The sequence below is a fragment of the Puccinia triticina genome, chromosome 2A, assembly GCF_026914185.1.
Source record: "Puccinia triticina chromosome 2A, complete sequence".
Taxonomy (NCBI): Eukaryota; Fungi; Basidiomycota; class Pucciniomycetes; order Pucciniales; family Pucciniaceae; genus Puccinia; species Puccinia triticina.
The window spans coordinates 2857175-2880511 of NC_070559.1; the positions used below are offsets into that span (position 1 = coordinate 2857175).

At 45.9% G+C, this 23337-nt stretch overlaps 2 protein-coding genes across 2 annotated transcripts; both read right to left on the bottom strand.

Moving 5' to 3' along the window:
- Positions 1-1391: 1391 nt before the first annotated feature.
- PtA15_2A289 (uncharacterized protein) lies at positions 1392-1728 on the bottom strand (the record flags this gene model as incomplete). The annotated part of the gene is made up of 2 exons (XM_053166294.1): positions 1392-1417; positions 1488-1728. 2 exons carry the CDS (start codon positions 1726-1728, stop codon positions 1392-1394), a joined length of 267 nt encoding a protein of 88 aa, XP_053017531.1.
- Positions 1729-18407: 16679 nt separating this feature from the next.
- Positions 18408-18777, bottom strand: PtA15_2A290 (uncharacterized protein; the record flags this gene model as incomplete). Its single annotated transcript, XM_053166296.1, has 2 exons — positions 18408-18665; positions 18748-18777. The coding sequence occupies 2 exons, from the start codon at positions 18775-18777 to the stop codon at positions 18408-18410; spliced, it is 288 nt and encodes a 95-aa protein (XP_053017532.1).
- Positions 18778-23337: the final 4560 nt, after the last annotated feature.

Consider the following 23337-nt stretch of genomic DNA (forward strand, 5'->3'; position numbering starts at 1 on the left):
AAACACTACACACATTACATAAGCTTTACTTATGTAATGATGTCACATGGATGCAAACAGAGTATTCCTGACGCATTAAAACAATTCAATACCTAATGCATACACAGTACAGACCAAACTGTGGCCCATTTGAATAAATATGAGACACGTAACAGCTCATCTGCCTGGATGAGGGAATCCTTAACTGTAGGCGCCCACAAATGGCCAGTACATATTCCCAAAGAAGAATTAGCCCTTGTAGCGTCAACAGCCTGGCCAAGAAGCGCCCACAAGTTGGCCAGTGGCCCTGTAGCTCCCCCAGGCACCCCAGGGAGCTGCCACAGGTATTTAAAGGGCCCTCTGGCCGCCCTAAATGGCCTTTCCTCACGCTTTTACATACCTACTTGAATTTACCCGCCTACAACACGTGCTCAATAGCCCGTTTCTAGCCTGGTAAGTCCCATAGTAGTTGTTTTTAGCCTCATTTTGTCGCCAGAAACTGCCCAGTGTCCACCCAGCCTTCAGAATCAACCTCTTCAAGCGCTTTCAACTGCCCAGTTTCTATTCTGAAGAACCTCAAGACTTTAAGGGCTTTTTACTAGTAAGTTCAAAACCCTTCCTCTTGAGATTCTCCGCCATTCCTTGCTGGGATTTAAACCACACCTGTTTACAGGCCCCAGTGTTTGCTTTTGAGGGATTAAACACCCCCGATTTTATCAGGCCCCTCTTTCTTTAATTATATCAATTTTATTAATACTAGACTCTCAAGGCGGCTTCGCCGCCGCTCGTGACAGACCAATTACAATCTCAACATCAATTTCAACATAGCGGATTGAACTCAATTGAGTTGTTTTGCTGGAAGCACAAGATGCCAGGTGAAGATAGACGCTCTCGTATTATATTTAGTCACTTAATCTCAAGACCAATGCGCCAAATTTTTTGTAGATGTGTGAGCTGAATTTGAGACATGAGATGAAAAGTTCCGAATTATGAAAAGGGTCCCCTGATTTCCTGATTGATTGACACATAAACTTCACAGAAAAAATAATTCCAGGAGATCCCAACGAAAGTGTCATTTGTGCCAGTGTCTTTTATCAAGCGCTCTGTAACTCTTTGTCTTGAAAGTTGAAATCTCTGCTGGTAACCTGATGCCAACCTACTTGTCACTATAAAACAGGCTATAATATGAAGTAGACTTGTCCTCACCTTCACCCTAATCATATCGAGTTCTTGATTCCAACCGGCCATTGTTCCACGGAATAATACTCGCGCCCTGGTTGAAATCAATTTGACCTCATCATCGGAAATAATCTTAGATGGGACAACGTAATTCACAAACATGCTTGAATCCTCCGTATTCTGTCCAATAGCCATGTTAATTTGCAAATTTTTAAGATCATCACCCAAATTGCTCACATGTTTGTCAACTCCATCATGTCTGATGATTAAGGAGAAGGACCCTTGAGGCGTTAGGCTCGGTTTAGGGTAAAAAACCTTAACAATCACACCTAGTGATTGAACTTGAGTTTCTTTGTCCGCGTGCGTAGACGGCAGTTTGCGGGTTTCGTTGATGTTGAACATTAGGAATGGCATTTCGTGCCTCTTTGCACCAACCAGAAAGCCCTCGATAGCGTATGTTTTCCCGTAAGTTAACCTGCGGGAGAAGTTGGCGCAATACATCAACCGAACACAGGTGTGGTCGTCGTCCGCCATCAATCCACCAGAAGCCTGGTACTTTCCACGAGTCATTAATTCCGCCTTTCATCCATTTGTCAGTGACTGGTAAACAGACTTGTCAAAGGCGTGTGAAAAAGTGTTTGTATTCTTGACGAATAATTTGAGTCATGCTTACTGTGTGTGAAATTGAAAAAACTGCAGTAAACTCAAACCAAGAACCGCATTCAATATTTGCTTCACAAAAAATGCGAGTCTTCATTGTTGTTAGTGATAGGGGCAAAGCTCTCCGTCTGTTTAAAGGCGCCTTTTATCTTGATTTTCGGAATACCAACACGAGTCAGCAGCTACCAAATTAGACCCTTAGGGAGGACCCTTTCAAACCCTTAGCGCCCCTCAGGGTCGCTCTCAACCATCAGCCGCAAGCAATAAAAGAGATGGTGGCGGTAAGTTTTACTACTGTGTATTGGGCCCGTTGTTAGGCGCAAGAGCGTTAACCTCTTGTTGCACTGGTGATAAAACCCAACTAACGAGGAGAAGGGCCGATGGGTAGGAGATTTTTCTTCTCTCGGTTTTTCAGATAGAAATCAATCTTGCATTCCAGCATGTTTAAGGGATTTATTAGTCAGCACCTCTGTTGAATAACAATCTTGCTTGAAGATGAGCCTCAATTGATTATCAAAACTATCACCGATTAAATACTCCGCGTTCGTTGAAACGGGTTATCTTGGCTTGTAAGACTATTGCAGGATGTTGAACAACATACCACAACACAACTCTGCGGGATTAAATGTTGTAACATCCTTTTCGCAACGCCAAGGCGTCACCATGCAAGGCTCGAGTTTTTTTTTTGACTAAAAAGATCATTCAGTTTAGGAGTGATAATTTTAATTCCCTTCAAGGTGAAAGACAAGGATTATAAGGCACAAAACATATTCCAATTCCCACAACAACTGGTAGAAGTGTAATTTTGACAAGAGCTAAAGATCAATCTTGAATTGAAATGAAACTACGCTTAGGGCCATTAGCGTAATTCGAACGGCCCCCAGTTATCCCGGACGTCACCTGAAAACAAACCGGAATAAGAATATATTTTTATCAAACGGTTTGACGTCGAGAACTTACGTTTACAATTAACCTGCCAGTCTTAATATTGAAGCCAATGATATAACCAACAAACCTGATTTGAATACCCGGTTCCAACCTGACAAAGTCATCAATTGGAATGCGAGAACTGTCAAGGAGGTACTTGGCATAAAATTTTCCAGAAGTTGCGTCCTAGGAGCATGTCAATACTAATACAATGGATAAACAAATGCGGGAGTCCGCTCACATCTGACTTGTGGCCAACAATAACTTGCACCCTGATTGCTAATCCATTTGTAAAATCAAGTTTTGATTCCAGGGAGTGCTGATTCAACCACATCAACATTTGTCCGCTTGGCCCAAGGCAGCCAGTGCCTCATTGTGATGTCAACAGTTACCGTGTTCCATAAACACGCCTCCACTGAGGGTGCATTCCAATCAAAAGTTAAGCAGTGAAATCCGTGCTTGGCCAAGTCAGCCTCCATTTCCCTCTTAAGGTGGATTGAAACTGGTGAGCTCAAGAGAAAAGGACTGCTTTGGCAGTTCACACCAACAAGGCGGCTTTTGAGGTGTTTGACCTCCTTCTTGCGGATCAGTTGGATTTCTTGTTTGTTGGTGTTTGGGTGCTTATCTGTTTCTGTCTTCAATTGATCAGTGAAGGCAGCCCAGCGGTGCGCTCGCCAAGTGTCCCAACTCGCCAGTTCTTTGCCCAAGACCAATGGCAGAATATCCTCTGGTTTGGCATTGCTTGCAAGGCCCATGATACACCTCAAGAAAGCTTGCAGACTACGCATGACTTTCTTCCGATGGTGAGGCCTGTTCTCACATACCTGAGATATGATTCTCAAAACAGTTTGGTCTGTTTGGCGCTCCTGAGTACGGTTCTTAGCAGACCTTTGGCGGTGGTCGCTCCCCTCAGCTAACTCCGCAAGTGGCACCTCTAACAACTCAACATGAATGCAAGGGGTTTGAGGTTGTCACCATTGTGAGATTTATTAGTTTCTAGGGTGGGAAGGGCAGGCCGCAGAACAAATCACCTCCGGTACTTCTTTTGATGGCACTACAAACATGGATGAATTTGGGAAAGCATATATTGATCAATATGGCATATATTGATCAAATTATATTGATCATTTTTTTTTTTTTTTTTTTTGAAATTTCTCTTCAATCTGTTTCCTTCCTGCAACATCATAACCCCTCTATCATCTCTCTTTCTCTTGATTTCCTCCTTTCTTAGTTTTCAACCATAGTAAAAGCTTTATTTTGTTGGCAGATCAAAGAGTCATTTTTACATACTCATATGAATTATTCCTGAGAAAAAATAGTTTGTTAAGTCAGGCAGGGAGGGGAAGGGGAGAGGAGGAATGGGAAGGCATGAATTATTGTCACTTGAACCTTGCGGAAGTGTTGAAATCTACTTTCCAAAAAAAAAAAAAAAAATAAATAAATAAATAAATAAAAAACAATCAGTCTCAATATATCATGCTACATCAATTTTGTTCAAAGTTAATGGTTTGTATATGTGACTCATCATATCCAATATCCTAAATTTCTACTAGGCTTGAGATTGATTTGACGTTTGTACCAGATTTGAGTAAGGTGTCTTATATCATGGGAGAACTCCCACGCTGTGCTGAGATATAGTGGGAGAAACACCAGGAAACTACCAAATCAGTGATATTTGGCAACTGATCACATTGTGGTTGCTGCATTTGGGGGTTTTGAGGTCATTCAAGGTACACCATGATCCGTTGAGACCATTTGATCATTTTTGTACCAATATCATGGAAGAACTCCCACGCTGCGCTGAGATATAGTGGCAGAAACACCAACAAACTACCAAATTAGTGATATTTGGCAACCAATCACATTGTAGCTGCTACATTTGGGGGTTTTGTGGTCATTCAAGGTACAAAGTGAATCTTTAAGGGCATGTGAACAGTTTGGTACCAATATCATGGAAGAACTCCCACGCTGCGCTGAGATATAGTGGCAGAAACACCAAGAAACTACCAAATTAGTCATATTTGGCAACTGATCACATTGTGGCTGCTACATTTGGGGGTTTTGTGGTCATTCAAGGTACAAATTGGGACTTTGAGGGCATGTGAACATTTTGGTACCAATATGATGGAAGAGCTCCCACGCTGCGCTGAGATATAGTGGCAGAAACACCAAGAAAATACCAAATTAGTCATATTTGGCAACTGTTCACATTGTGGCTGCTACATTTGGGGGTTTTGTGGTCATTCAAAGTACAAAATGAATCTTTGACCACATTTTTTCATTTTGGTACCAATATCATGGAAGATCCTCTCACGCTGCGCTGAGATATAGTGGCAGAAACACCAAGAAACTACCAAATTAGTCATATTTGGCAACTGATCACATTGTGTCTGCTACATTTGGAGGTTTTGAGGTCATTCAAGGTACACCATGATCTGTTACAGCCATTTTATCATTTTTGTACCAATATCATGGAAGAACTCCCACGCTGCGCTGAGATATAGTGGCAGAAACACCAAGAAACAACCAAATTAGTGGTATTTGACAACTGATCACATTGTGGCTGCTACATTTGGACGTTTTGAGGTCATTCAAGGTACACAATGAATCTTTGAGGGCATGTAAACATTTTGGTACCATTACCATGGAGGAAATCACATGCTGCGCCGAGATATAGTGGCAGAAACACCAAGAAACTACCAAATTAGTCATATTTGGCAACTGATCACATTGTGGCTGCTACATTTGGGGGTTTTGTGGTCATTCAAGGTACAAATTGGGACTTTGAGGGTATGTGAACATTTTTGGTACCAATATCATGGAAGAACTCCCACGCTGCAATGAGATTTAGTGGGAGAAACACCAAGAAACTACCCAATTAGTGATGTTTGGCAACTGATCACATTGTGGCCGCTACATTTGGAGGTTTTGAGGTCATTCAAGGTACACCATGATCCCTTGAGGCCATTTAATCATTTTTGTACCAAGATCATGGAAGAACTCCCATGCTGCGCTGAGATATAGTGGCAGGAACACCAAGAAACTACCAAATTAGTCATAATTGGCAACTGATCACATTGTGGCTGCTACATTTGGCGGTTTTGTGGTCATTCAAGGTACACACTGAATCTTTGAGAGCATGTCAACATTTTGGTACTAATATCATGGAAGAACTTTCATGCTGCGCTGAGATATAGTGGCAGAAACACCAAGAAACTACCAAATTAGTCATATTTGGCAACTGATCACATTGTGGCTGCTACATTTGGGGGTTTTGTGGTCATTCAAGGTGCAGATTGGGACTTTGAGGGTATGTGAACATTTTGGTACCAATATCATGGAAGAACTCCCACGCTGCAATGAGATTTAGTGGGAGAAACACCAAGAAACTACCCAATTAGTGATGTTTGGCAACTGATCACATTGTGGCCGCTACATTTGGAGGTTTTGAGGTCATTCAAGGTACACCATGATCCCTTGAGGCAATTTGATCATTTTTGTACCAAGATCATGGAAGAACTCCCATGCTGCGCTGAGATATAGTGGCAGGAACACCAAGAAACTACCAAATTAGTCATAATTGGCAACTGATCACATTGTGGCTGCTACATTTGGCGGTTTTGTGGTCATTCAAGGTACACACTGAATCTTTGAGGGCATGTCAACATTTTGGTACTCATATCATGGAAGAACTCCCACGCTGCAATGAGATTTAGTGGGAGAAACACCAAGAAACTACCCAGTTAGTGATGTTTGGCAACTGATCACATTGTGGCCGCTACATTTGGAGGTTTTGAGGTCATTCAAGGTACACCATGATCCCTTGAGGCCATTTGATCATTTTTGTACCAAGATCATGGAAGAACTCCCATGCTGCGCTGAGATATAGTGGCAGAAACACCAAGAAACTACCAAATTAGTCATATTTGGCAACTGATCACATTGTGGCTGCTACATTTGGGGGTTTTGTGGTCATTCAAGGTACAAATTGGGACTTTGAGGGTATGTGAACATTTTGGTACCAATATCATGGAAGAACTCCCACGCTGCAATGAGATTTAGTGGGAGAAACACCAAGAAACTACCCAATTAGTGATGTTTGGCAACTGATCACATTGTGGCCGCTACATTTGGAGGTTTTGAGGTCATTCAAGGTACACCATGATCCCTTGAGGCCATTTGATCATTTTTGTACCAAGATCATGGAAGAACTCCCATGCTGTGCTGAGATATAGTGGCAGGAACACCAAGAAACTACCAAATTAGTGATATTTTGCAACTAATCACATTGTGGCTGCTACATTTGGCGGTTTTGTGGTCATTCAAGGTATAAATTGGGACTTTGAGGGCATGTGAACATTTTGGTACCAATATCATCACCAGGAAAAATCAGTAGTCACTAGATGACAACTGACATGACACCTGCTCCAGCTGGCTATCCAGCCTCTAGTGCAATTTTCACAAGCTGATCCTCAGCTTTGTCCCAGGCCCAGCTGCTGCTCAGCCTTGGCCCAGGCCCAGCTGCTGCTCAGCCTTGGCCCAGGCCCAGCTGCTGCTCAGCCTTGGCCCAGGCCCAGCTGCTGCTCAGCCTTGGCCCAGTCCCAGCTGCTGCTCAGCCTTGGCCCAGGCCCAGCTGCTGCTCAGCCTTTGCCTGAGCAACAACGGGCATTGATAAATGCACACCCGTCCCCTGGGGGCACGCCCACACCCACACCCTCCAAAAAGGGCGTATGGGACCGCACGCCCTTTGGGCCTTTATCAAGGGCATGCGACTCGAAGGGTGTGCGAGGGCGTGAATGCCCCCACATAGGCGTGCACAAGCGTGCCCCGTGCCTGCTCGCCCAGAGCCCCTTGGTGGGCAGGTGCAAGTACACATACCTGCTTGCCAGGAGCCCCTTGGCGGGTAGGTGTATGTATCCCTGCTTGCCGAGAAGGATAACTCTAGGCGAGCAGGTATACAAACACCTGCCCGCCGAGCCCCTCGGCGGGCAGGTGCATGTATACCTGCTTGCCACGAGAAATCCTTGGCGAGCAGGCATACAGATCCCACCTCGCCGAGAGCCTCTTGGCGAGCAGGTATACATACACCTGCCCACCAACCCTGCTCACCGAGAGCCCCAGGTATACATGCACCTGCTCGCCGAGAGCCTTGCCTACTTGCCAAGAAGGACAACCAAGCAGGTGCATGTATATCTGCTCACCGAGAGCCCCTTGGCGGGCAGGTGCATGTATACCTGCTCGCCAAGAGAAATCCTCGGCAAGCAGGCATACAGATCCCACCTCGCCAAGAGCCTCTTGGCGAGCAGGTATGCATACACCTGCCCACCAAGCCTGCTCACCGAGAGCCCCTCGGCAGGCAGGTGCATTTATACCTATTCACCAAGAGAAATCCTTGGCAAGCAGGCACACAGATCCCACCTCGCCAAGAGCCTCTCGGCGAGCAGGTATACTTGAACCTGCCCGCCAAGGGGCTCTTGGCGAGCAGGCTTGGCGGGCAGGTGTTTGTATACCTGCTCGCCAAGAGTTATCCTTCTTGGCAAGCAGGCAAGGCTCTTGGCGAGCGGGGATATGTATGCCTGCTCGCCAAGAGATGTATACCTGCTCGCCAAGGTTTTTTCTTGGCAAGGTGGGATATGTATGCCTGCTTGGCGAGGTGGGATATGTATGCCTGCTCAGCGAGGTGGGATATGTATGCCTGCTCGCCGAGGAGGTATAAGTGCACCTGCCCGCCGAGGGGCTCTCGGTAAGCAGGCTTGGTGGGCAGGTGTATGTATACCTGCTCGCCGAGAGGCTCTCGGCGAGGTGGGATCTGTATGCCTGCTCGCCAAGGATTTCTCTTGGCAAGCAGGTATACATGCACCTGCCCGCCAAGGGGCTCTTGGTGAGCAGGTATACATGCACCTGCTTGCCAAGAGTTGTCTTTCTCGGCGAGTAGGCAAGGCTCTCGGCAAGCAGGTGCATGTATACCTGCTCTCTGAGAGGCTCCGGCGAGGTTGGATCTGTACCTGCCCGCCAAGGGGCTCTCAGCAAGCAGGTAAACTTGCACCTGCCTGCCGAGGGGCTCTCGGCAAGCAGGTATACTTGCACCTGCCCGCCGAGGGGCTCTCAGCAAGCAGGTATACTTGCACCTGCCCGCCAAGGGGCTCCCGACAAGCCATGGTGCACGCCCGTGAACGCCCATGTGGGGGCGTGCATGCCCTTTGACTCGCACACCCTTGAGAAAGGGTGTGCGGTCCACCTGACCGGCCCGCATAATCCCCCCTTGAAGGATTGTTCCCGCGCGCGCGGGAGACATCCTTCAAGGGTGTGTTACACCCAACCAGCGCCACACGCCCTTTCGAAGGGCATGGGCAAGGGCGTGCCCCGGGGGACGGGTGTGCGCTTATCAACACCCGTTCTTGCTCAGGCAAAGGCTGAGCCGTGGCTTGTCCTGTGCCAAGACTGAGGGGCAGCTGGGCCTGGGCCCAGGCTGAGTAGCAGCTGTGCCTGGGACAAAGCTGAGGAGCAGCTTGTGAAAAATGCAAGCTTGAGGCTTCAGCTGTGCCAAAATGGGCACTGAGCTGTGTGCCAGCCAGCCCTGAACTAGCAGATGGAGTAGCTTTGGAGCTGAAACCAGAGCTGTGTTATGTCAGTAATCATCAACTGACTAATTTTTTTTTCCTGGTGGACGTTTGGCAACTGATCATATTGTGGCTGGTACATTTGGACGTTTTGAGGTCATTCAAGGTACACAATGAATCTTTGAGGGCATTTCAACATTTTGGTACTAATATCATGGAAGAACTCCCATGCTGCGCTGAGATATAGTGGCAGAAACACCAAGAAACTACCAAATTATTGATATTTGGCAACTGATCACATTGTGGCTGCTACATTTGGGGGGTTTGTGGTCATTCAAGGTACAAATTGGGACTTTGAGGGCATGTAAACATTTTGATACTAATATCATGGAAGAACTCCCACGCTGCGCTGAGATATAGTGGCAGAAACACCAAGAAACTACCAAATTAGTCATATTTGGCAACTGATCACATTGTGGCTGCTACATTTGGGGGTTTTTTGGTCATTCAAGGTACAAATTGAATCTTTGAGGGCATGTCAACATTTTGGTACCAATATCATGGAAGAAATCCCATGCTGCGCTGAGATATAGTGGCAGAAACACCAAGAAACTACCAAATTAGTCATATTTGGCAACTGATCACATTGTGGCTGCTACATTTGGGGGTTTTGTGGTCATTCAAGGTACACATTGGGACTTTGAGGGTATGTGAACATTTTGGTACCAATATCATGGAGGAACTCCCACGCTGCAATGAGATTTAGTGGGAGAAACACCAAGAAACTACCCAATTAGTGATGTTTGGCAACTGATTACATTGTGGCCGCTACATTTGGAGGTTTTGAGGTCATTCAAGGTACATCATGATCCCTTGAGGCCATTTGATCATTTTTTTACTCATATCATGGAAGAACTCCCATGCTGCGCTGAGATATAGTGGCAGAAACACCAAGAAACTACCAAATTAGTGATATTTGGCAACTGATCACAATATTGTGGCTGCTACATTTGTGGGTTTTTTGGTCATTCAAGGTAAACAATGAATCTTTGAGGGCATGTGAAAATTTTGGTACCAATATCATGGAAGAAATCCCACGCTGCAATGAGATTTAGTGGGAGAAACACCAAGAAACTTCCAAATTAGTGATCTTTGGCAACTGATCACATTGTGGCTGCTACATTTGGATGTTTTGAGGTCATTCAAGGTACACAATGTATCTTTGAGGGCATGTGAAAATTTTGGTACCAATATCATGGAAGAACTCACACGCTGCAATGAGATTTAGTGGGAGAAACACCAAGAAACTACCAAATTAGTCATATTTGGCAACTGATCACATTGTGGCTGCTACATTTGGGGGTTTTGTGGTCATTCACGGTACACAATGAATTTTTGAGGGCATGTGAAAATTTTGGAACCAGTATCATGGAAGAACACCCATCCTGGGCTGAGATATAGTGGCAGAAACACCAAGAAACTACCAAATTAGTGATATTTGGCAACTGATCACATTGTGCCTGCTACATTTGGGGGTTTGGTGGTCATTCAAGGTACACCTTGGTCCCTTGTGGCCATTTGATCATTTTTGTACCAATATCATGGAAGAATCCCATCCTGCGCTGAGATATAGTGGCAGAAACACCAAGAAACTACCAAATTAGTGATATTTGGCAACTGATCACATTGTGCCTGCTACATTTGGGGGTCTTGTGGTCATTCAAGGTACACAATGAATTGTTGAGGGCATGCAAACATTTTGGTACCAATATCATGGAAGAACTCCCATTCTGCGCTGAGATATAGTGGCAGAAACACCAAGAAACTACCCAATTAGTCATATTTGGCAACTGATCACATTGTGGCTGCTACATTTGGACGTTTTGAGGTCATTCAAGGTAAACCTTGGTCCCTTCAGGCCGTTTATCATTTTTGTACCAATATCATGGAACAACTCCCATGCTGCACTGAGATATAGTGGTAGAAACACCAAAAAACTACCAAATTCGTGATATTTGGCAACTGATCACGTTGTGGCTGCTACATTTGGGGGTCTTGTGGTCATTCAAGGTACACAATGAATTGTCGAGGGCATGCAAACATTTTGGTACCAATTGTTGAAACTCGCCTTGACTTGTGACACTTCTCGACAATCCGCGCACTCTATACGCGCTATTCCTCAAGCTCACAATCCTGCGCCGCAACTCGCGCAGCCATTCGCAAGCTCAATCTCACCGTTATAAACCTACTCAGCGAACATGTATTGCCTCTCGAGATCTCTCTCTCACGCTCCTCATCGACTCCTCAACCTTAATCCTCTGACTCAACATTCAACTTGTCAGTTTGTCGATCAACCCAGCGCCTCTCCTCACTCAAGATCAAGACTCAAGACTTCTCAAATCTTGATTCCTTGTTGACAAGTCTCCGCAAAGCTTTAGCTTGGACCACCTATTTAGCTTCTCAACTTGGTGAGAAATGCGCCTTGCATTTCCCGAATCCTCTCTCTATTTCCTTTCCTCAATCAACTAACTCAATCAATCTTTCATTAGTCACTGTCTTCCGATCTTAGCGCACTCTTTTTCATAGCTCTATATTGTGTCCTTTTCCACTCATTAGGGTTTGTTCTTTATTCTTCTTTGTTCATCTTCCCTTCGGTCCTCATAATTAATCCTTAAATCTCAACAAATCAGCTCAACACAACTTCGACACCACTCCAATTCTCAGTTGTTCTTTTACAGATAGCCATCTGTCTCAGGGTTTGTTTTCTCTTCAACTTATTATCTTTATTGTATCATCTTTTCTCAAATCCTGTTCTCTTTTAGTTTTTGGTCTTTTTCTTTGAAATTCAGTCTCAGGTTCTTTACCAATATCATGGACGAACTCCCACACTGCGCTGAGATATAGTGGGAGAAACACCAGGAAACTAACAAATTAGTGATATTTGGCAACTGATCACATTGTGGCTGCTACATTTGGGGGTTTTGTGGTCATTCAAGGTACACAATGAATCGTTGAGGGCATTCAAACATTTTTGTACCAATATCATGGAAGAACTCCCACGCTGTGCTGAAATATAGTGGGAGAAACACCAGGAAACTACCAACAACAGTGGGCCGCTACGCTACACTACGCTACAGGGCCACTTAGCGTTAGCGTGGCGGCAAAAAGCGCCCGCCCATTTTGAGTAGTGTTAGCGCGCTGTTAGAGCCACTACGCTGCGCAATGTTTCAGCGGCGCTAACAGCGCGCCAATCGTTTGTTAGTGTTAGCGTGCTGCTACAGTCACTACGCTACGCTACGCTGCGCTACAGCGCTTTTAGCGGAAAAAAGGCCTTTTTTTTCAGCTAAAAGCACTGTGGCGCACCGCAGCGCGCGCTCTTTTGCGCCCTGAGTGTTTAGCGTTAGCGCAATTGCGCGCATCTGCGCTAACACTACGCTAACAGCTAAATTAGCTGCGCACCCTTTGCGCTTAGCGTTGAGGCAGAGAAGGCACAATTCCGCTAACGCTACGGTAAAATTCAGCGGAATCCCGCTACGCTATGCCACGCTAATGCTACGGTTAGCGTAGCTGGCCCACCGTTGCTCCCAAATTAGTCATATTTGGCAACTGATCACATTGTGGTTGCTACATTTGGGGGTTTTGTGGTCATTCAAGGTATACAATGAATTGCTGAGGGCATGCAAACATTATGGTACCAATATCATGGAAGAACTCCCACGCTGGGCTGAGATATAGTGGGAGAAACACCAGGAAACTACCAAATTAGTGATATTTGGCAACTGATCACATTGTGGCTGCTACATTTGGGGTTTTTGTGGTCATTCAAGGTACACCATGTATCCTTGAGGGCATGTGAACATTTTGGTACCAATATCATGGAAGAACTCCCATGCTGCACTGAGATATAGTGGCAGAAACACCAAGAAACTACCAAATTAGTCATATTTGGCAACTGATCACATTGTGGCTGCTACATTTGGAGGTTTTGAGGTCATTCAAGGTACACCATGATCCCTTGAGGCCATTTGATCAATTTTATACTAACTAGAGTACAAGGCGGCTTTGCCGCTGCCCCCTCAAGCCTCAACCACTCCAAAGCCCCAAGCCCACACCATCACCACGCACCCGGCTGTAGTCTTTGCCCCAATGCAACCCCAGTCACAGATGCAGGATCCATATATTTATGATAATTTTAGGAAGTCCTCTCCCAGGATATTTGTGCCTAGATATTTTGAAAATATCTCAGGTTCTAGAATATCACTAGAGGCCAAGGCGGCTTCGCCGCTGCAAATTTAGGAGTTCAGGGAAAATTTATCATCAGCCCCTTTCCCCATTCTTCTCCACAGGCCAGTAAATGCCCTCTTGAAAGCAAATGTTAAATATGAAATGCATTCATAAACTCCAGAATATGTAAAAGGATAGATACATAAATAAAACCCTGAGACCTGTATCAGCATATTATTAAATTTCCTTATCCTATTCCAGTACTGATGGGTCTTTTCATTTCAATTTGAATGGACATCTGCATAGCCTGAGTAAGTTAGCCTTGTTGCCTGGAACTGGGAGTTGAATTTGGCGTTGAGGTTAAATGGGAATCCTAAAGTACACATGATAAGCTTGATGCCTTCCCATCATTGAGATCAAAATCATATCTGCTGAACAGATTTGTCATTCCACCAGCTCAAATTTTGACAGTCTCCACTGCTCCATTAGAAAAAGCTTTCAGTTTGCCTAAGTAGCTGGAGAGTTTGAAAGTCCAATATGGCTGTCACTGAGTCTTATTATAATTTATTCCAACTTTAAAGTCAGATACAAGAAAAAATTTCAAAACAACAACCCTTGTTTCCTGAGGGAAAAACAAAATCAGATTGATCACTGGTATTCAAACAGTGGCATCAAGCAGACCAGAAAACAAGAAAAAAATTAAGGCCAAGGACAGGCAGGCCAGCTTGATAATTGATTGCTACAATGTGGAGCTAGGAAAGATTTTAACCAGTGAGCAAGGGAGAAGGAATTAAAGAGGTCAAGACAGACTGGTCATTGAGGGTAATAACACCTCCTCTTGATGACCGACCATCACCGGTCATCGAGAGGAGTAGCACCTCCCCTCAATGACTGGTACACACCGGTCATTGAGGGGAATCACACCTCTTGATGACCGGTCTGTACCGGTCATCGAGGGGACTCACAGACCGGTCATCAATCACACCTCTTGATGACCGGCGCGGACCGGTCATCAGTCACACCTCCCGATGACCGGCACAGACCGGTCATCAAGGGTAATAAGACCCCCTCTTGATGACCGGTCATAACCGGTCATCGAGGGGAGTAACATCTCCTCTCGATGACCGGTCTGTGCCGGTCACCGAGGGGAGTAGCACCTCCTCTCAATGACCGGCCAGACCGGTCATCAAGGGGAATAACAACTTCTCTGGATGACTGGTGTGTACCGGTCATTGAGGGGAGGTGCTACTCCTCTCGATGAACTGTCTTTACCGGCCATCGAGGGGACTCACACCTCCTTGCGTTGACCGGTATACACCGGTAATCCAGAGGAGGTGTTATTCCCCTCAATGACCGGTGTGTACCAGTCATTGAGGGGAGGTGCTACTCCTCTCGATGACCGGTGTGTCCCGGACATCGAGGGGAGGTGCTACTCCTCTCGATGACCGGTGTGTACCAGTCATTGAGGGGAAGTGCTACTCCTCTCGATGACCTGTCTTTACCGGCCATCGAGGGGACTCACACCTCCTTGCGTTGACCGGTATACACCGGTCATCGAGAGGAGGTGTTATTCCCCTCGATGACCGGTGTGTACCAGTCATTGAGGGGAGGTGCTACTCCTCTCGATGACCGGTGTGTACCTGACATCGAGGGGAGGTGCTACTCCCTCGGTGACCGGCACAGACCGGTCATCAAGGGGAGATGTTACTGGTCACCGATAGGTTTTGGCTTTGGCCGGCGCGTTTCCTGCGTTTTCTGTACATATTGGTGGTGGTGTTTGTTCCATGGCGGTGGCGTTTTTGCCATGGTAGTGTTGGTCTGCGTTTGCTGTACATATCGGTGGTGGCGTTGGTTCCATGGCGGTGCCTTTTTTGCCATGGCAGTGTTGTTGTGGACGCGGTGGCAAGTCCAACTCAAAGCCAGAGGCCTGCGGGCTCGGGTATATAAGACCGCGAGCTGGCCAGTCAGATTCTCCCCCCAGCTGCATCCGTTTTGTCTGTAATTCCAGCTGGCGATGCGTCTCACGCTCTCCCGCTGCTGCTTTTGCATTTGCACAGCCTGGGGGGTTAAAGAGCTGGCCCCCACTTAGCAGATTGCCACCGCGCTGCTGGGGGCCTTCCTTACATACTGTTTGACCCATCCGGTGAGTTGGGCGGCAGTATGGGCCTGGGTGCAGCAGCTTCAGCTGGTGTTGGGCTAGGTTGTGTTTTTTGCAGAGGCTTTCCTCAGATAGGGGAAGCCTTTTTTGCTTTTGTGTGATTAAAAGATAGGGAAAACCCTTTCTTTGTTGTTTTGTGGATAAAAAATAGGGGAAACCCTTGAATTTTTTTCCCACAAAACTCTGGTTTTAATAGACTTGGATATATGACAATTCCATGGTATATTGTCAAAGGGGCTTGATTGATTGACTCCCAAAAATTAAATTCTGACTCCCAAAAAGTAATTTTTAAGAGTCAGAATTTAATTCTTCTGCGTAGAATGGGAGTTGGAAATGTAATTTTACCAAAAATTACAATAATAAAGAAAAATTTATAACTTGTCACTGGGGCGCCCAAAGCCCACCAAAACTGGGCCTCTCAAGAGCACATGTTGAACTGCACGGCATTAGCACACCCCATTCCTGGGGTGTGCAATGTGGGTCTAATTTGGTGGATTTACTACAAAAGAAATACACCAAAACCTTAGCCATTGTGCTCCAAAGTGCCCCAAACCTTTGCAGCATCAAGTAAATTAATTGTGTGAATACTATTTCAACATTGGATGTACTTTGCGCACTGCAAAAAACTCGTCGCGCACTGCAGGGGGTGTCCACTTGACGTCCCGTCCACAGTGCGCGGTAGCTCAAAACGCTTCGCGCACTGCAAACGCAAAACTATGAAATTCTCACTTTTTTTTCTGCCAGCCGGCAGAGGGGATTTTTCCTGCTCCTCAATCAAATTCTTGGAGAATTTGGAGCCCCCAGCGGGACACAAAAAAAGGATGAAAAATAAACACAAAAAATAACCTGAGCGCAGGCTCCCGCTCCCCGGGGAGCGCTCCTCCAGGGCTTTCAACCTGCCAAATACTCACGGATCGGGTACACAGCCCCTTGAAAACAAAGTTTGAGGGCAGAAGCTCTGGCTGCCGTACCAATGGCCGGCACAGCCCGGTCATTGAGCGGCGTCTACACACTGGATCCCCCGATGACCGGCCAGGTGCAGTGCAGATTACCTGTCATCAAGGAGAATATGTACTCCTCTTGATGACCAGGTCGCTCCGGTCATTGGAAGGAGCACATAATTTACTCAATGACCGAGTCCACCCCGGTCATGGAGAGGAGTAAACCCTCGCCTTGATGACCGGGTCCGTTCCGGTCATTGAGAGTAGTGTTTTGACCGGAACGGACCCGGTCTTTTAGAGGAGTGCAAACTCTCCTTGATGACCAGGTCTGCTGCGGTTATTGAGAGTATAACATACTCCCCTCGCCGGTCATTGAGGAGTAACCACTGCCCTTGATGACCGGGTCCGGCTCCTCTTGTTGACCAGAGCAGACCCGTTCATTGAGGGGCTATTCTGGACATCATCAAGAGGGAGTGCATCCTCCCCTTAATGACCAGTTTGTTCTGGTAATCAAGAGAAGTGTTTCTCTCCTCTCAATGACCAGAACGGACCCGGCCATCGAGAGGAGTGTTTCTCTCCTCTCAATGACCGGAACGGACCCGGTCATTGAGGCGAGTGTTTACTCCTCTCCATGACCGGGGTGGACTCGGTCATTGAATAAAGTATGTGCTCCTTCCAATGACCGGAGCAACCCGGTCATTGAGAGGAGTACATATTCTCCTTGATGACCGGTAATCTGCACTGCACCTGGCCGGTCATTGGGGGATCCAGTGTGTAGACGCCGTTCAATGACCAGGCTGTGCCGGCCATCGGTACGGCAGCCAGAGCTTCTGCCCTCAAACTTTGTTTTTGAGGGGCTGTGTACCCGATCCGTGAGTATTTGGCAGGTTGAAAGCCCCGGAGGAGTGCTCCTGGAGGAGCGGGAGCCTGCGCTCAGGTTATTTTTTGTGTTTATTTTCCATCCTTTTTTTGTGTCCCGCTGGGGGCTCCAAATCCTCCAAGAATTTGATGGAGGAGCAGGAAAAATCCCCTCTGCAGGCTGGCAGAAGAAAAAGTGAAAATTTCATAGTTTTGCATTTGCAGTGCGCGAAGCGTTTTGAGCTACCGCGCACTGTGGTCGGGACGTCGAGTGGACGCCCCCTGCAGTGCGCGACGAGTTTTTCGCAGTGCGCAAAGTACATCCGTTCAAAATATTATCTAAGTATATTAAATCCACACTTTTGTGGAAATTTGTATCATGGGCTCACCCTCCTCCTTTCCCTGTTGTTGTTTTTGGCTTTTATAGGGCCACAACGCAGTCTCCGCGGGAGCAAGTGCACTCTGCCGCCTCAATTCTTTGCGGCACAGGACTTGATTTTTGTGTGCAGCAGACAGGACATGCTTTGACCAGGTTTTTGTGCCTCCTGATTGGGGACATATGTTACAATAGTACACATTTTCCTTGCAGGTGCAATCTAGCTCAAACATCAAAAGAAAATTCAGTTGGGCTTTCAAGTAGCCAGTAAAGAAGGGGGGATCACTGACCTGGAGGCTGGAGTGCCTAAAGGATGCATGGCAGGGATCTGCGGCGGAATGAGATGGGCCAGGCCGCAAAGGGGCTGGTGGATTATTGGTTGGATTGGCTGCTGTGCGGGCAAGGTGCCAGAGCTGGGTTGGATGAGGCAAAACTTGGAAGAAACAAGTGCTTCAACTCACGTTGAGTGAGTCAAAGCGGGCGTGCCCTATGTATTAGCCCTGTGTCGACCGCAACACATGTTGCAGCAGCCTCAAGGGTTCCCCCTATGACACAGCTAGGCCGGCTCGATGGTGGTATGGCCCTGCCCAGGCTAAGACCTCATCTGGGAGCCGTTGAGGCGTGTGAGGAATTGATTCGACGATGTGACGCACCCCAGGGCACCCACATGTGATGGCGCCTTGGGGACGCTTGCGACCCCAGGGCGCCACAAGTGTGACAGTCGGGGTGGGTGTTGCGGCTGCTGGAGCCTTGCCGTGGCAGTCCACCCCGGCGTCCCCATTGCGCCGCGGCCGGTTTTGGCTCTATGACGTACATGGGGGGACCAGGAATTTTGGTGGCCACCTGGTGTACGCCACAAAGGGAGTCACTGCAACTCTGGGTTACCGTGGCGTCCTTCCGGGTGAGACCAATCATCTGTGGGCACGAGATGGGTGACGGATTGGTCGCAAAGATAAATAGAGGGGTTGTTGGGTGAGCTCCTCCTCCCCCCAGGTCAAGCTCCCCTGTTACATTTGTGCAGGTTGAAATTGACCTCCTTGTGTAACCCCTCCCTTCCTTGCACTTGCCGGGGGCATGGGGTTCATAAGACCAAGTTTGGTTCCCCTGTTGCGCTTGCGCAGACTGAACAATTGACCCGTGCCATTCCCTTTGTGGTGGCCCTGGGATAGAAAAGGATTATAACCTCCCCTTAGCATTTGCCAAGGCTGAGGAAACATTACATGAATATTTTTGCTTTGAAAATTTTTTTACAACACTTTCACCTCCCGTGCTGCGCTTGCGCAGGCTGAGCAAAATCTCCTCGGTAGAAATCCATTTTTACCCACGCCACTTGCCCTCCTCCATCCCCTTGCATTTGCAACAGGCAGAGGGGGTTAACCCCGGTCCCTTTTCATTCATGGTTGATGGATTGGGGGATCAGTCTGAGACATTTGTGTTTGGGGACTTTAATTTAAATTTTCACGGCAATCAAGTCAAACATACTCCTGTCTGAGAATATGGGAAATGGGGTAAAGCAGAATTGGGCCTTGGCACCACTATTGGGCCCCTTTGGGAGGCTTTTTGGGAAAGGAGGAGGGTGAACCCATGATCCAAATTTCCACAAAAGTGTGGATTTAATATGCTTAGATATCATGGAAGAACTCCCATGCTGTGCTGAATATAGTGGCAGAAACAACAAGAAACTATCAAATTAGTGATATTTGGCAACTGATCACATTGTGGCTGCTACATTTGGGGGTTTTGTGGTCATTCAAGGTACACCATGATCCCTTGAGGCCATTTGATCATTTTTATACCAATATCATGGAAGAACTCCCATGCTGCGCTGAGATATAGTGGGAGGAACACCAGGAAACTACCAAATTAGTGATATTTGGCAACGGATCACATTGTAGCTGCTACATTTGGGGTTTTGTGGTCATTCAAGGTACAAATTGGGACTTTGAGGGCATGTGAACATTTAATTTGGTAGTTTCTTGCTGTTTCTGCCAGCGTGGGAAGTCTTCCATGATACTGGTACCAAAATAATTAGATGCCCTCAAAGATTCATTTTTTACCTTGAATGACCACAAAACCCCCAAATGTATTAGCCACAATGTGATCAGTTGCAAATATCACTAATTTGGTGGTTTCTTGGTGTTTCTGCCACTATATCTCAGCGCAGCGTGGGATTTCTTCCATGATATTGGTACCAAAGTGATCAAATGCGGTCAAAGATTCATTGTGTACCTTGAATGACCACAAAGCCCCCAAATGAAGCAGCCACAATGTGGTCAGTTGCCAAATATCACTAATTTGGTAGTTTCTTGGTGTTTCTGCCACTATATCTCAGCGCAGCATGGGAGTTCTTCCATGATATTGGTATAAAAATGATCAAATGGCCTCAAGGGATCATGGTGTATTTTGAATGACCTCAAAACCTCCAAATGTAGCGGCCACAATGTGATCAGTTGCCAAACATCACTAATTGGGTAGTTTCTTGGTGTTTCTCCCACTAAATCTCATTGCAGCGTGGGAGTTCTTCCATGATATTGGTACCAAAATGTTCACATACCCTCAAAGTCCCAATTTGTACCTTGAATGACCACAAAACCCCCAAATGTAGCAGCCACAATGTGATCAGTTGCCAAATATGACTAATTTGGTAGTTTCTTGGTGTTTCTGCCTCTATATCTCAGTGGAGCATGGGAGTTCTTTCATGATATTGGTACAAAAATGATCAAATGGCCTCAAGGGATCATGGTGTACCTTGAATGACCTCAAAACTTCCAAATATAGCAGCCACAATGTGATCAGTTGCCAAATATGACTAATTTGGTAGTTTCTTGGTGTTTCTGCCACTATATCTCAGCGCAGCGTGAAAGGATCTTCCATTATATTGGTACCAAAATGAGCAAATGCGGTCAAAGATTCATTTTTTACTTTGAATGACCACAAAACCCACAAATGTAGCAGCCACAATGTGGTCAGTTGCCAAATATCACTAATTTGGTAGTTTCCTGGTGTTTCTCCCACTATACCTCAGTGCAGCGTGGGAGTTCTTCCATGATATTGGTACCAAAATGTTTGCATGACCTCAAAAATTCATTGTGTACCTTGAATGACCACAGAACCCCCAAATTTAGCAGCCACAATGTGATCAGTTGCCAAATATGACTAATTTGGTAGTTTCTTGGTGTTTTGGCCACTATATCTCAGCGCAGCGTGGAATTCTTCCATGATATTGGTACCAAAATGCTCACATGCCCTCAAAGATTCATTGTGTGCCCTGAATGACCACAAAACCCCCAAATGTAGCAGCCACAACGTAATCAGTTGCCCAATATCACTAATTTGGTAGTTTCTTGGTGTTGCTGCCACTATATCTCAGCGCAGCATGGGAGTTCTTCCATGATATTGGTATAAAAATGATCAAATGGCCTCAAGGGATCATGGTGTATTTTGAATGACCTCAAAACCTCCAAATGTAGCGGCCACAATGTGATCAGTTGCCAAACATCACTAATTGGGTAGTTTCTTGGTGTTTCTCCCACTAAATCTCATTGCAGCGTGGGAGTTCTTCCATGATATTGGTACCAAAATGTTCACATACCCTCAAAGTCCCAATTTGTACCTTGAATGACCACAAAACCTCCAAATGTAGCAGCCACAATGTGATCAGTTGCCAAATATGACTAATTTGGTAGTTTCTTGGTGTTTCTGCCTCTATATCTCAGTGGAGCATGGGAGTTCTTTCATGATATTGGTACAAAAATGATCAAATGGCCTCAAGGGATCATGGTGTACCTTGAATGACCTCAAAACTTCCAAATATAGCAGCCACAATGTGATCAGTTGCCAAATATGACTAATTTGGTAGTTTCTTGGTGTTTCTCCCACTATACCTCAGTGCAGCGTGGGAGTTCTTCCATGATATTGGTACCAAAATGTTTGCATGCCCTCAACAATTCAATGTGTACCTTGAATGACCACAGAACCCCCAAATTTAGCAGCCACAATGTGATCAGTTGCCAAATATGACAAATTTGGTAGTTTCTTGGTGTTTTGGCCACTATATCTCAGCGCAGCGTGGAATTCTTCCATGATATTGGTACCAAAATGCTCACATGCCCTCAAAGATTCATTGTGTGCCCTGAATGACCACAAAACCCCCAAATGTAGCAGCCACAACGTAATCAGTTGCCCAATATCACTAATTTGGTAGTTTCTTGGTGTTGCTGCCACTATATCTCAGCGCAGCATGGGAGTTCTTCCATGATATTGGTATAAAAATGATCAAATGGCCTCAAGGGATCATGGTGTACCTTGAATGACCTCAAAACCTCCAAATGTAGCGGCCACAATGTGATCAGTTGCCAAATATGACTAATTTGGTAGTTTCTTGGTGTTTCTCCCACTATACCTCAGTGCAGCGTGGGAGTTCTTCCATGATATTGGTACCAAAATGTTTGCATGCCCTCAACAATTCATTGTGTACCTTGAATGACCACAGAACCCCCAAATTTAGCAGCCACAATGTGATCAGTTGCCAAATATGACTAATTTGGTAGTTTCTTGGTGTTTTGGCCACTATATCTCAGCGCAGCGTGGAATTCTTCCATGATATTGGTACCAAAATGCTCACATGCCCTCAAAGATTCATTGTGTGCCCTGAATGACCACAAAACCCCCAAATGTAGCAGCCACAACGTAATCAGTTGCCCAATATCACTAATTTGGTAGTTTCTTGGTGTTTCTGCCACTATATCTCAGCGCAGCGTGGAGTTCTTCCATGACATTGATACCAAAATGTTTGCATGCCCTCAAAGATTCATTGTGTACCTTGAATGACCACAAAACCCCCAAATGTAGCGCCACAATGTGATCAGTTGCCAAATATCACTGATTTGTTAGTTTCTTGGTGTTTCTGCCACTATATCTCAGTGCAGCATGGGAGTTCTTTGAAAGCTGTACCCAAATAATCTTTGGAAATGGATGAATATCCTGGTCCCAATATCATGAATTAATCACCATTTGCGGTTGAGATATAGTGGCGGAAACACAAAGAAAACCCCAATTTGGTGATATTTTGAGACTCATCAGACTGTAGCTGCCACATTTTGGGATTTTCATGGTCAAGAGCTGACCCAAATTACTCTCATGGTCTAGAGTCAACCTAAATTACTCTCTCACACCAGGGAAGAAAGTGTTGCACTCCCTAGAGAGTGCCAGACCGTAAATTTAATATTCAACTGGTCTGAAGTCAGTTCAATGTCAGTGTGCAACTTTTGTTTGATTGTCTCCACAACTCATTGGAAACTATTTCCCATGCGTACAATGATTTGATGTGACAAATATTTTGAACTCATGAGTCACGTTATATGAATTGCTGTTCAACTGTATTCTATCTTATTCATAAGTTTAGATTTTATTATCTTTCATATGATGATTTGGCAGAACATGCCAATGTCTGAGGTTCAGTTCCCTCTCCATAAG